The sequence below is a fragment of the Pristis pectinata genome, chromosome 1, assembly GCF_009764475.1.
Source record: "Pristis pectinata isolate sPriPec2 chromosome 1, sPriPec2.1.pri, whole genome shotgun sequence".
Classification (NCBI taxonomy): domain Eukaryota; kingdom Metazoa; phylum Chordata; class Chondrichthyes; order Rhinopristiformes; family Pristidae; genus Pristis; species Pristis pectinata.
In genome coordinates, this window is record NC_067405.1 from 34,236,436 (window position 1) to 34,251,330 (window position 14,895).

A 14,895-nucleotide genomic window follows, 5' to 3' on the forward strand; every position below is an offset into this window, starting at 1 on the left:
TCCCACACCAACCTATTAAATGTTTACTGGATGCATTTGTGTTTATCGTTAAGGAGATTGTTTTTATTTGTTTTTCCACTGTATTTTTTATCTCTGCAGCAATTGAGCCAGAACAAACCATGCCACCTGCTTGCAAGTGTAGGAATGAAGGAATATGTTATTTTGAAGCAAATAGCACAAAGTGCACGTAAGTTGAAGACCATGGACTCCAAGGAAACACAGTACACTTTATTGGGCAGATGTTTGTATCACCTACAGGAATCCACAGATATTGTTCATGACAAGATTTCTTTCTTTTCATATAAACATACCCTCTTTTCTGGAAACATTATTTTCCATGCTTGTGCTATTAAAAATTCCATCTATCTTTAAAATTAGAGGTTGATTCCTAGTTGGGTGCCACCAGACATTGCTCGTTGGGAAATCACTGACCTCCTTCCCTAATTTTTTTTTGTAAGTCTTCACCTGTAATATTGCAACAATCACTTCCTGCAAGCTGCTCCCCCTATGAATAATTGATTAATTGTAGAAAACCCTTTACTTCCATGTTTTTTTAAGGCTTCTAGTCCACAAGACAAGAAATTCAGTCATTTTTCTTAAATTAAAAACATTAAAGGGGACAATATAATATTTTAATTTTTTACCCCACGTTAGTTTATCTGTTTACTCTTATCTTTTATCTTGCCAAGCCTTGGTTATGTCTAAAGTTCCAAAGGGCAATGTATTCCTTTTCTATAAACTCCAACCTTTTATTGTTGTTTTGCTTGAAATCATTTTACAAAGCATCCACTGAAAGATCCAAAAACAACGAGAATGTATTGAAAGGTTTATCTGCCTAAAGAATATGCCATTTGCCTTTGGTTCTCTGTGATAACTTCCTAATACAAGCCATTTCAGCCTGGGCCCATTACATCTATTGCCCCGGCATTCATCCCTCAACCATTAGTCAGTGCAGTGTAGCCACTGAAAGTTGTTAGGTAACTGTAACTGCCTTAGAATGGAATCATGCAATTACCCATGCAATCTTGTATTCATCAAGAAAATGTTTCTCTTCAGGTAGAACACAATCTCTTCTGGTGCCACACAAGTTGACTGGAGCTGATACATGCACATAGAACATTACAGCACAGTACAGGCCCTTCGCCCCATGATGTTGTGCCAACATTTTATCCTGCTCTAATATCTGTCTAACCCCTCCCTCCCACGTAGCCCCCCATTTTTCAATCATTAATGTGGCTATCTAAGAGTCTCTTAAATGTACCTAATGTTCTGCTGTAGAGTACAGAAGTTGCAAGTGAGAATTTGATCGGCCCCTTTAAAGAACACAGCTGTAGAGTAAACACTGTTTTGAAAACCTGGTAGGTTTGAGAATGACCAATGACAGACAAACTTTGGAAATTTACCCTGCAAGACTGAAAGATACAGTTACGTGAGGAGTTATTTAATTCAATGTGCACATAAGCACTGAAATTAGCAGCACCACGTAATTGTATTTCAATGGTTTTGTGCCAAATAAGCTGCTAGTAAGCACCACGTTGAGATAGTAATATGACTAACAAACAGAAAATGGTTGATAAATGATAGCTAGAATTAAAAAAGAAACATTAATTGAGCATGCTACACTTGAAAATAGATTAATTGTCATGCAGTTATTAAATGCTTGCTTGTGCATTATATCCGAAACTTTGTGAGGTAATTAATTACCTGCCGAAGATGTGTGTAAAAGGAATTTCACAATTTAGCTTTTTGACAAATTATTTGCATATCTAAACAAGCAATGTTAATATTGGAAAGTATGGAAAGTTAATTGTCTAATAGACCAGATGAGTTTGGGAAAATATTTCTGCTGTCATAAAAGAGAAGTTTGAAATATTACACATTATCTTTCTGCAGATGTCCTTATGGATATACAGGAAGCTATTGTCAATTTGCAAAATCCCAGGGATCACGTCATTCAACGGGTATTTATTTTAAAATATGAAATTCGGTTAATTAAAACATTCAGTAGCCCAGTGAAACTAGCTTTTCAATAACGTGTCCACAAGCTTTTGTTTTGATGATTACTTTGGTCACACAGCAAATGATGAATGATCTTCATTGGTTTCAAAAAGCCATTAGTGCAAGTAAATGAATGAAGATGTGTAAATTTTGTGGAAAATTTGTATTTGTTATTTATTGTGAAATTAAAGTTATATTTATGATTCCATTGCCCATAGTGAGCAAAGGGAATTCCTTCCCTTGAACAAAAATGCATTATTTTATATTAAATATTGCATCCCTGGGAAATAACAGAAAATATTTCTTGTCATATTTTAAGCATTGTGCCAATTCCAGACACATCTTGGATATATGTGAACAAACGAATTAGCAGCTGGAGTAGGCCACTCAGCCTCTCAAGATAATGGCTGAACTAATTGTAACTCTGCATTCTTCTAGACCTGTGAAAAATCTTCAACCCCTTGATTAACAAGTGTCTACCACAGCCTTAAATGTATTATAAGACTCCTGCCTCCAGCACCCTTTAATAGAGTATCAAAGATTTATGACCCACTAAGGGTTAAAAGTTTCCCTCATCTCTATCTTAAATTGGGGTACCCATTATTTTTAAATAGTGATTTTTAGTTTTAAATTCTCCCACAAGAGGAAGCGTCCCCTCCACATCTACTCTGTCAAGACCTCCCAGAACCATATATATTTCTATCGTCACCTCTCATTCTTTAAACTCCAGTGGATGCAAGTCTAGCCTCATGTTTTTTCCATAATACAACCATTCCATTCCAGATATTTGTCTAGTAAATTTTCACTGAACTGTTGCCAACACATTAACTTCCTCCCTTGAATAAAGAGACTAATACTGTACGCAGTATTCCAGCCAATGCTCTATATAACTGCATACCTCCTTCCTTTTGTATTCAACTCAAACAAAAAAAGTTGATGTAAGTAGGTATAAGTCATGAAAAGTAACTGAGTAAGTTTAATTCTTAAATTGCAGTGCCAGATGTCCATCCCTAAAGTATTCAAGAATGGTATAGTTTGATCTTTAAGTTGTGGTTTCCCTATTATGTTTGATGGTCGCTTAATATGAATTTTTTTTAATATTTTATTTCATTACAGCAACATTAGTCTTATTAGCCATTGTTATCATCCTAATTCTGGGAGCACTGGCTGCTGCAGGAGCATTCTTGAATTACAGGCGCACAGGCTCAATTCTGCCTCCTTTCCCTAAGCTTTCAAGGTGACATATTTTTACATTTCCGTATGAATTTACTAAAGTGAAGCAAATTACATAACAGTGGTGATATCAACTAGAGGCAAAGTTATGTTAATATTGAATAGCAAACTTGCTAACTGAATAGATACACATCGCATCATTTTCTATTAGCCCTTGAGCTTCAACTGTTCAGATTGTTAAAATGTTTTTTTGCAAGTGCATGTAACCTTATTTTGTAACAATTTTCCTCATGAATTTTACACAAGACAAATCGTCTACCTGTATATGATAATATAACTAATCAAGAAGTATACCAACATAACATTATGCAGACCATGAAGCACAGCACAAGTACTTTAAAATTCAGGAAGAAATTATTGTTAATACCTTACCTGTGTTTCTCCCTCATCTTCCTGACTTTGGATAGTAAATATATTCAATTCCATTTTCACAATTTAATTTAGCAATGACCAGATTTTTGTTTCTCCACAAAGCTTAAGCAGTTTTGTCAAACCCAATGGAAATGGTGTAACGTTTAGATCTGGAATGGATGGTGGAGTAGACAGTGGTGCTTCTGCCATTGACATAGATTCTGCTATTGACGGAGCAATGCAGATGGTAAGATATGTAACCTGTAACTAGTTTTCAACTAGTTCTGGATTGCTGTTTTGCACTTGCGCTGGGTTGCGATACTTAATCTGAAACAATCCTTTTTTGCAACAGAATGAAAACTTCGTAGCTGAGGCAGGAAAGCAACCAGTTACATTCGAAAATCCCATGTTTGGATCAAAGGGCATTGTTTTCAGTGAACCTCCTGCAGTTGAGCAAGCAGCGGTAAAATATGAAGAGACTACTGAAAAGAAATAAACTGAACATCTCATTACCAACTGGTTTTTAGAATAATTGTTTTTTTGGTTGGTGATGGTGATTTTATACCATTGCTTTATCAGATGCAACTGTAATTAATGCTACCCAATTCAGAATTGCCAGGCTCTGAATGTCCAAGTATATATATTTCAGTAGATGCACATTGAATTTTATTACTCCCTTTATTTATAATAGAGGTAAATGATTAAATTAAACTATATTTAGTGGCACATTTTAGAAACCTAGAAGGAAGAATAGGGACAGGATGAAGCCTTGTTAGGAGAAAGGGGAGGCCTGTTTCCTTATTCAATTAGATCATGGCTGATTAATACAGTACATTAACCTCAATTACATTCCTTGATTGTTTTCCATTTAGAAAGCTTACTTAACAAAAATCAGTTTTGAGATGTTCAATTGATCTAACATGAATAGTTTTAGGGCAGTGTTCTAGATTTCCAATACGTTTTATGTGAAGACCTATTTTTTGGCATCATTATTAAATGACCTTTTGTAGAATTGTATATGGTTGTATGTTAAACAAATGGACTAAAAATATTTATTCTCTGTCCCGGTTTTGCACTCTCCCACCTATCAAATTCCTTAATTAGATCACTCCACAACCTGCTATGTCCAAGAAAATATAAGATTAGTTTTGTAACTTTTTCTTCATAGTTTACTTTTAATAGCTCAATATTTTTTCCAGTGAATCTGCAATGCATCCTCTCCAAGGATGTACCCTCTCTTTCCTGAGCTGTGGTCCCTAGACTGAAAGCAACGTCAAATGAAACTTAAATTTAAATATAGCAAAATATATCTTTGATTTTTCCTTGCATGGTGGTTGGTGCACCCAGCAGCAGAAACGACAGCCAAATTGTCAGTTGGATTAACTGAAATTATTTTTATTCAAGATAGATAACAATATGATTGTAATTAAACTATGCAGTGAAATCTTGAAATTAGATTCAATGTCTTTTCTGTTTTGACACTAACATGCTTGATTTATTTTCATGCTGTTTTGGAATGGTCCAGGTTATGGTGACAGTTGGTGGTGAAACAAATGGCAGCAGCTATGACAATCCTATCTATACATCCATGCCTCCATTTGTGGACAAACCTATTGCAATCAAATCACAAGCTCAGGTAAAAACAATAGTACTTCTCTTTCCATTAAATCTTTACCACCTGGATGTTGCCCTCTCCTCCATTTGGGTCTGTCTTAACAAATAGCCTCTCAGTCTCCTGTTTTCTTTGGAACAGAACTCCAGCATATCCAATCTTTGCTCATAGATGTGATTCTCCTGTGGTGGTGAAATTCTCTAAAATCTCATTGTGCACTGTAGTGACCAGAACACTTCAGTGTTTTGACCAAGTTTTAACAAGCTATTGAAATCATTCTGTTGTGTCTTCTCTACTCTTGTATTCTATGTCTTGGCCAATAAAATAAAGTTTCCCAAATGCCTTTTTATCCTCCAGATGTACTTGTCCTGTTACCTTCAAGAATCAGTAGACGTGAACTCCAAGTTTCTTCTGTACCTCTGTTTTTCTTTAGTATCCTGACATTTATTCTGTGGTCCCTTACACATTTGCCTTCCCCATATTCAATACGGGAAACAAGTGGAGATGTTTTGGAGGACATTCATATTGCCAGGGCAGAGGTATTTGCAGCCTTACAGCCCACTAAGGTGGATAAATCTCCAGGGCCTGCCCGAATGCACCCTTGAACTTTGTGGGAGGCTAGAGAAGAAATTGCGAAGGCCCTTACAAAAATATTTGCTTCATTGTTAGTGACTGGTGAAGTTCCCAAAGATTAGAAGGTGGCTAATGTTCCATTGTTTAAGAAGGGTAGCAAGGACAAGCCAAGGAACTACAGGCCCATCAGCCTGACATCAGTAGTGAGGAAGTTACTGGAGGGAATTCTGAGGGACAAGATCTACCACCATTTAGATAGTCAAAGTCTGATTAGGAGGAGTCAGCATGGCTCTGTGCGTGGGAGGTTGTGCATGGCGAACCTTCTTAGAGTTTTTTGAAGAGGTAACCAAAAAGGTAGATGGGGGTAGGGCAGTGGATGTTGTCTGTTTGGACATTGGTAAGACATTCGATGAGGTCCCGCATGACAGGCTGGCCTGGAATGTTGGGTCCCGTGGAATCCAGGGAGAGCTAGTTGGGTGTATTCAAAATTGACTCGGAGTAGGAAGCAGATGGTGGTGGTTGAAGGTTGTTTCTCAGAATGGAGGCCAGTGCCTAGTGGTATGTCGCAGGGGTTGGTGTTGGGACTGTTGTTATTCGTTATTTGTATAAATGATTTGGATGCAAATGCACAAGGCTTGATCAATAAGTTTGCAGATGACACAAAATTAGAAGGCATTGTTGATAGTGAAGAAGGCTATCATAGATCACAGGCAGATCTTGGTCAGTTAAGGAAGTGGGTCGAGGAGTGGTAAATGAATTTCAATACAGTTAAGTGTGAGGTGATGCATTTTGGAAAGTCAAACCAGTGTAGGACTTGAACGATGCATGGTAGGGCACTAGGTAGTGTAATGGAACAGAGGGACCTAGGAGTACAAGTGTATAGTTCATTGAAAGCAACATCTCAGGTAGACAGGGTGATGAAAAAGGTGTTCAGCACGCTGGCCTTCATCAGTCAGGGCCTTGAGTATAGGAGTTGGGACATTATGTTGCAGTTGTGTAAGTCAATGGTGAGGCTGCACTGGGAGTACTGTGTAAAGTTTTGGTCACCCTGTTATAGGAAAGACGTGGTTATCTGGAAAGAGTGCAGAAAAGATTTACGAGGATGTTGCCAAGACTAGAGGGCCTGAGTTATAGGAGAGGTTGGCCAGGCTAGGTCTTTATTCCTTGGAACGTAGGAGAATGATGGGTGACCTTCTAGAAATGTTTAAAATTATGAGAGGCATAGATAAGGTGGACGGTAACAGTCTTTTCCCCAGGGTAGGGGAGTCAAAAACTAGGGGGCATAAATTTAGGATGAGGGGAAAGATTTAAGAGGGGCAACTTTTTCACATGGAGGGTGATAAGAACATGGAATGAGCTGCCAGAGGAAGTGGGTTGAGGCAGGTACAATAGTATTATTTAAGAAGCACTTGGATAGATATATGGAGGGGCGGGGCTTAGAAGGATATGGGCCAGATGCAGGAAATTGGGACCAGCTGAGTGGGCACCGTGGTCGGCATGGACTGGTTGGGCCGAGGGGCCTGTATCTGTGCTGTATTGCTCTATGACCCTATAACTTATCCTGAGAAGTGATCGAATTTTTATTTGCCACTTTTCTCACCAATTGAATGACATAATCTACACCATCAATTACATGGCTAAGTTTGTGTCAAGTGCAAATTTCTTAATGAAAGCCACTGAATTTATATGAATCATTGATATAGACGATAAATGTAGAGGACCTATTATTGAATGTTAGTCAAGATATCAGGAGAGTTCCGTGCTCTTTCTGACATGTGTCTCTGAAAACACAGCACTCCCATATATCTGTGTGTATTTGTGTGTGCACGTGCGTCTGTGTAATAATGAAAATGGATGAGGAAAAAATCAACATTAAAGATGTTAGGCCTCTTTCTACTTTCACCAACAACATGCTACTGCATGTTGACTGCTGTGCTACCTCCCATGATAAATGTTAAATCATCTGTTTTACCTTAAAAATGAGTGTGAGCATTAAATATTTGGATTAGTATCTTTCCTGAATGTGGTTCCAGTAATGTACAACTTCTGTTGCTTACATTGATATCGTTTTGTCCTTTCAGGAATCAAGGTGGAATTTTTTCAAACGAAAACCCAAACAAGGCACACATTTTGAAAACCCTGTATATGCAGAGGTAATTTTTAATTCCATGTTTGTAATAGTGCATTTTGTATTTTTATATCACATTTTAAAAAATGTATAGATAAATGTAGTGGCCATCCTTCCAGTGCCTTAGAGATTGGTGCTTCTTCCCTGCTGTTTGTCATATTTATTAATGATTTCAATGAGAATCTCGGTGGCGTGATTAGCAAGTTTGCGGATGACACCAAGATATGTGGCGTGGTGGACAGTGAAGAAGGGTGTCTAAGGTTACAGCAGGATCTAGATCAACTGGGAAAGTGGGCAAAGGAGTGGCAGATGGAATTTAACTCAGACAAGTGTAAAGTGAGGCATTTTGGGAAGTTAATCCAGGGCAGGATTTACACAGTAAATGACAGGGCCCTGAGGAGTGTTGTAGAACAGAGAGACCTAGGGGTACAAGTCCATTGTACCCTGAAAGTGGTGACACAGGTAGGAAATTTGATGAAGAAGGCGTACAGCATGCTTACTTTCATTGGACAGGGCACTGAGTGCAAGAATTGGGATCTCATGTTACAGCTGTATAGGATATTGGTGAGACCACACCTGGCATATTGTGTACAGTTCTGGGTGCCAGGAAGGACTGGAGAGCTTGAGTTATAAGGAGACACAGGATAGGCTAGGAGTGTTTTTACTGGAGTGAAGGTGGCTGCGAGGTAACCTTTATAGAGGTTTATAAAATCATGAGGGCCATAGATAAGGTGGATTGTCACAGTCTTTTTCCCAGGGTAGGGGAGCCTAAAACTAGAGAGCATAGGTTTAAGGTGAGAGGGGAAGGATTTAAAGGGGACCTAAGGGGCAAGTTTTCCCACACAGAGGGTGGTGGAACGGGCTGCCAGAGGAAATGGTAGAGGTGGGTACAATTATATTTCAAAGTGAGGTTTATTGTCATATGCACAAGTACATGTATGCACAGGTGCAATGACAAACTTGCTTGCAGTAGCATCACAGGCACATAGCATCAGATAAGCATCATTCACGTGAAAAACATAGACTATATACAGTCTTACAAGAAAGAACACAATTAGAACAAAAACAAAGTCAATTGTCATGCAAATTGGTCATAGTACTGCTATACTGAAGTGGTGATTAGGATAGGTTGGTTCAAGAACCAAATGGTTGAAGGGAAGTAGCTGTTCTTGAACCTGGTGGTGTGGGACTTCAGGGTTCTGTACCTCTTGCCCGACAGTAGCTGTAAGAAGATGGCATGGCTTGAATGGTGGGATCTTTGGTGATGAGTGTTGCCTTCTTGAGGCAGCACCTCGTGTAGATGCTGCAGATGGTGGGGAGGGATGTGCCTGTGATTTATTGGGCTGAATCCAGTACTCTCTGCAGCTTCTTGCATTTTTGCACATTCAAATTGATGTAACAAACCATGACGCAACCAGTCAGGACAGGTTCATAAATAGGAAATGTTTAGAGGGATGTGGACCAAATGCAAGCAAGTGGGACTAGTTCAGGAAGGCACTTTGGATGGCATGGACAAGTTGTGCTGAAGGACCTGTTTCTGTGCTATATAAACTCTATGATTCTATAACCCTTTGCTGTTTTAAAACTGAACACCGAAACAGGTGTGTTTGAGCATTAGCTTCTGGTGTAGTGCACAATTCATAGATTCATACTGACCAAGATACCTACCTAAGCTAATCCAAATTTTCTGCATTTGACGCATATCCCTCCATTCCTTTCCTGCTCATGTACCGTCCAAAGTTTTTTTAAAACATTGTAATTGTACCTGCCTCTACCACCTCCTCTAGCGGCTTGTTCCATATAACCACCACTCTCTGTGTGCCCCTCAGTTCACCTTTAAATCTATCCCCTCTCACCTTACATCTGAGCCCTCAGGTTTTAGACTCCCCGACCCTGGGAAAAAGACTGTGCCCATGTTCCCTATCTATGCCCCTCATAACCTCTATAAGGTCACCCCTCAGCCTCCTTTGCTCCAGGGAAAACAGTCCCAGCCTATCCATTCTCTCTTTATAATTCAAGTGCTCCAGTCCTGGCAGCACCCTTGTGAATCTTTTCCGCACCCTCTCTAGATTAGTCCTTCCTTCTCATAGTGTGGTGACCAGAACTGCACACAGTATTCCAAGTATAGTTTAAAATGGTTACAGAAATATTTTTTCTTCACTTTCTGCATTGCCAAACACATACTACTACACACAAATAACAACGGCATACAGGGTATTTGCAAACAGAAATTCAATATGCCCCTCTTATGGATGAAATTACTACTGACTGCATCACATGGATGCAGTGATAATACTCTGCAAATCAAATCTATGAAATGGTATCATGGAAGTAGTCTTGCAATAGACAAAGTTGAAGTGATTTGTAATGGTCTAGAACCCTGACTACTGGTCCAATAATTTAACCACTGCAATACCGTGCTGAATGCTGGCTCAACATTGTAATCATGACAGTAAATTAGGAACACAGATCATATGTGTGAACTGCATTAGATCAATTGGATAGAGATTTTTGAGCACTGAAGTTCCTTTGGTTAGCTGCACAACATTGATGTTCAAGGCAATCATGTTGATACTTTAGTTCACTTACCACACTCAAAGTCAATTCAAGGTGCAAGTAATAGAACTAAGTGATGTGTATTGTCCTGTTTTGTTAATGTAGAAAGCATTCCACTAATTGGTGGAGTGTGCTTAGTTTACTTAATAGATTTTGTCTTATGGAATGTTAACAGATGTTCTCTTCTTCCTAGAGCCAAAAACAGCAACAGGCAAATAATCCACTTGGCGAAACCTCTGCCACTTCTCATACTTTTGAATTACCTCCAAGTAAGTCACATTCAAAAAAAGATGAGCCTTTAACATTCAGTCCAACAGAGAATACTTTCAAAGATACAGCAGCTCTTGTCAAAGAGGATTCGGATGCATAATTCAGTACATAACTGGAGAAAAAGAGATTGCCTTTCCTATGGTACATTATATTTTTATACACAGCCAGAATATTTGGATATGTCAGAAATATTTAGGTGCAAGAAACCTGTTAAATAATTAGTGTGAGCCTATAGCTGTTTTAAGAAGTAGTCTGTCTGTTCCTTTCCCGTCAGTAATATTATATGCCATCTTTTATCATTTTGCTTTTTGTTTGTGAAGACTTTTTTAATCCAGAGGTTCTTTATGTATTTCTTTGCACTCGATGTGTATAAGTATGAGATATGTAATGTTATAAATATGTGTATATTTGTAAATTTTTAAGAGATTATGTCAATAATTTTGTCATGGGTAAAGCTGATTTATATTGAAGGTTGAAGTTTGTGGAAATCTGAAGATTAAGCTTACACCACTGATTTCAATTTTGGACAGGCAATTCTAAATGTGAGAACTACTGACCTTGCTGTGTGAAGGAATTTGATAAAACCAATATGGCTAAAAGCATATAAAAAAATAAAATGAGTACACTGGAGTTCTTTTTGAAATATTAAACACAGTGAAACCTGTATTAAATAGTCTCTTGTCAAACCAGCTGTAACAGCTGGTTGTAGAAAGCTTAATGTGTGATCTCAATACACCCTGTTCCACATAATCAAAAAAAATCATTTATTTAAAAAAAGGACTGGGATTGGGAATAAAGCATTGATAAAGATTTTCAGTTGCAATATTGTTTTATGCCGTTACTTCTCTAAATTAACCTTCAGAAATGTTTACAATTTCATTTTTTTCTTTTTATTAGTTATAAATTTAGCAGGCTGTTCATGTGCTGAGAGCAAGGTTTAACAGTTTGAGGGGAAAGTACTTGAGGGCATTAATGAGATATGCAGAAAATTGGCAATGGTTGTATTTATGGGAGAAGCCTACAAAATCCTATAAAGTCTATAAAAATCTATAAAGCCGATAAAGTAATCTCATAGGCCGAAAACATCACAGCTGTTATTTAATATTTATGCTTTACTGTATAGAGATGATGCAGAAACACATTTAAAAAATAATATCTCATTGAGAAAACCATTCCAAGTGCAATCTAGTTTTTTTAAAAATAATGAATAAAACATATGAATTAGGAACAGAAGAAGGCTACTCAGCCCCTCTCACCTGCTCTGCCAGTCAACATGGCTAATCTAGTTAGAAACACAAATCTGCATTCCTGCTGACCCTTAGTAACTTTTGATCCCCTTGTTTATAAAGAATCTTTATACATCCGTTTTGAAGTACTCAAAAACATTACTTCCACCACCCTTTGAGGAAGAGAGTTCAAGGGCTTGTAAATCTATGGGGGTGGGGGTGGGAGTGGTAATCACCTTAACTCTGCCTTAAATGAGTAACCCATGTTTTTAAACAGTGACCTCTTGTTCAGGATCCCCTCACAGAGGAATCATTCTCTCCATATCCACCCTGTCAAGACTCCTCAAATCAATCAAGTCAAGCCTCTCAACATTTTCTCTTAAAACAATTGTTCCATTCCAGGTATCAGTCTGGTTAACATTGCAACAGATATAATCATATCCATTGACTTAAATAGAACCCTGACCCCTTTCAATTAAATGACACCAGAAAGTTTCTTGGTACCAGGACACACGAGTAGGAATTTGTCCTCTTTTGCATGAAATCTGCATTGTAATAATGTTTATGCATTGAATTCTACTTCTGAAATCCAGGGAACAGAATTTCAGAAGTGGAGTTCAATGTGCTTTGTTGCTACAGTGTGTGCTTAGGGGATACAAATTAGGAGTGAGGAGAACAGCTACGGAAAAGATCCTCAGAACATTGAAGCTATCAAACAAATTATTTCATTCTGCTTTGTTCATGAATGTGAGCAAACATATTAGAACATAGAACATTACAGCACAGTACAGGCCCTACGGCCCACGATGTTGTGCTGATATTTTATCTTGCTCTAATATCTATCTAACCCTTCCCTCCCACATAGCCCTCCATTTTTCTATCATTCGTGTGGCTATCTAAGAGTTTCTTAAATGTCCCTAATGTACCTGCTCCCACAACCTCTGCCGGCAGTGCGTTCCACGCACCCACCACTCTCTGTGTAAAAAAACTTACCTCTGACATTCCCCTTATACCTTCCTCCAATCACCTTAAAATTATGCCCCCTTGTGTTAGCCGTTGTCGCCCTGGGAAAAAGTCTCTGACTGTCCACTTGATCTATGCCTCTTATCATCCTGTAGACCTCTATCAAGTCTCAAATATTAGTTTGAGTATAAAAAGCATCTTAAATGATTGATTTATCTGCTCTCTTTAACAAAAGGAGAAAAGATGCCCAGATATCAGGTTTTCCTTTAATTACAATTACCTGCACAGTAAGTTGAAGGCAATTAAAAAAATTGAAAAGCAGTACTAATTGATAATGATAGATGCAGTGACTGCTGATACAGATTACACTGTGAATATATACCTCACATGATCAATTCTAAACTGATTGGACCCAGAAATGATATGCTATCCTATCCTTCAGTCTTCAAGGAATAATTGGGATGACCGTTCATCTTGGCTTACTTCACACTGAAGGACATTTCCAATGGTCATTGTCCTATGAATGGCCTAGACTAGCTGCCTAAATTTATTGGTTAAAGGCCTGCACATCTACTCACTATTGATTGTACTTAATGTGATTATAATTTTATATATTTTATGCCATAAGAAATTGTAGAATCCTTTGTATGTTAATTATAATGGATGATTTCTAATTAGAGTGGAAGTTATATTGTATGATGATTAGAAAAAGAAATCTGTCACTGAAGAAAATCTACTGCTGAATAAATCAAATAAAGTGCATTATTTTATCATATTTTGTTACTAAATTATTTTATAGGAACAAGTTCCTTGAAAAAATCCCTTGAAACATTGTGTTAGAAAATCATCAACATTAAATTTTTTGGTTTTTTGTTATTTATTTATTGATTGATTGATTGATTGATTGATTGATTGATTGATTTTGCTTCCTAAAGTCATTTCTTGTTGGAATAACCTCACACCACATAAGCAGATGTTTTAGAGCGGATGAACAACTTGGAGTTCAATATTTAATCCACTGGATCATCTTGGATCCATCACCAGCAATATTGACATATATTGCCCATCACTAGTTGCCAGTTAAGAGTCAAGCATCTGCAGTCCCGCATCAGCCAGACCAGATAAGGATGGCAGATTTCCTTCTTGAAAGGAGAATAGTGAGCAGATGAATTTTTACAACAGTATCACGGGCAGCAAAGTAGCACAGCTGGTGGAACAGCTGCCTCACAGCGCCAGAAACCTGCATTCAATCCTGATGTCAGGTCCTGTCTGTGTGGAGTTTGCACTTTCTCCCTGTGACCGTGTAGATTTCCTCTGCATGCTCTGGTTTCCTTCCACATCCCAAAGATCTATGGGTTGGTAGGTTAATTGGCCACTATAAATTGCCCCTAGCGCATATGTGAGTGGTAGAATCTGAGGGGAGTCTATGAGAATCTGGGAAGAATAATCTCTGACCTTTTACTAGCCTTTTTTCCTCCTTAAATTCTCAATTTATTTATTTAATTACCTTAAATTAAATTACCTAACTGTCATGGTGGATCTTAAACTTGTGTCATTGGATTGATAGTCAAGAATTCTGATTACTTGTAGCACAACCACCACTCTACCCTAGCTGAGCTGACACTCCATACCTGAGTTGTCCTGTGAAGTGGATTGAAATGTGAGTGTGGATTCACTCTCAAGTGGCAGACCCCAAGGACACACCCCTCTACACCCAAGAGTATTGGCAATGCAGAGATCAAGCTGTAAGAGTCAACTAAGCCACAGGTAGTGAATCCTGAAACCATGTTCCCCATAGCGATTTGATAGCCTTTTGACATCTAATAAAACATCAGTACAAATTGTGCATATTGATGAAAGGAAATGGAGAACTTTGCAACTAAATCCAATTCTATCCCAATGTAAGTGCCTTGGTACATTGTGGAAAATGACCATTCTCAGCAGGAATGAGTAACTGGAGATAATAGAGCAATGGTCCATTATAC

At 38.1% G+C, this 14,895-nt stretch overlaps 1 protein-coding gene across 2 annotated transcripts in view; it reads left to right on the plus strand.

Moving 5' to 3' along the window:
- The window catches only part of lrp2a (low density lipoprotein receptor-related protein 2a), a 178,774-nt gene extending 165,091 nt beyond the window's left edge, over positions 1-13,683 (plus strand). For both annotated transcript variants that reach the window (XM_052027503.1, XM_052027511.1), the window contains exons 66-73: positions 100-187; positions 1,894-1,961; positions 3,115-3,235; positions 3,706-3,829; positions 3,935-4,045; positions 5,108-5,218; positions 7,849-7,920; positions 10,645-13,683. In XM_052027503.1, coding sequence (XP_051883463.1) covers positions 100-187; positions 1,894-1,961; positions 3,115-3,235; positions 3,706-3,829; positions 3,935-4,045; positions 5,108-5,218; positions 7,849-7,920; positions 10,645-10,821 — 872 coding nt within the window. In that variant the 3' untranslated portion in view covers positions 10,822-13,683. The remainder of the gene's footprint in view (positions 1-99; positions 188-1,893; positions 1,962-3,114; positions 3,236-3,705; positions 3,830-3,934; positions 4,046-5,107; positions 5,219-7,848; positions 7,921-10,644) is intronic.
- Positions 13,684-14,895: the final 1,212 nt, after the last annotated feature.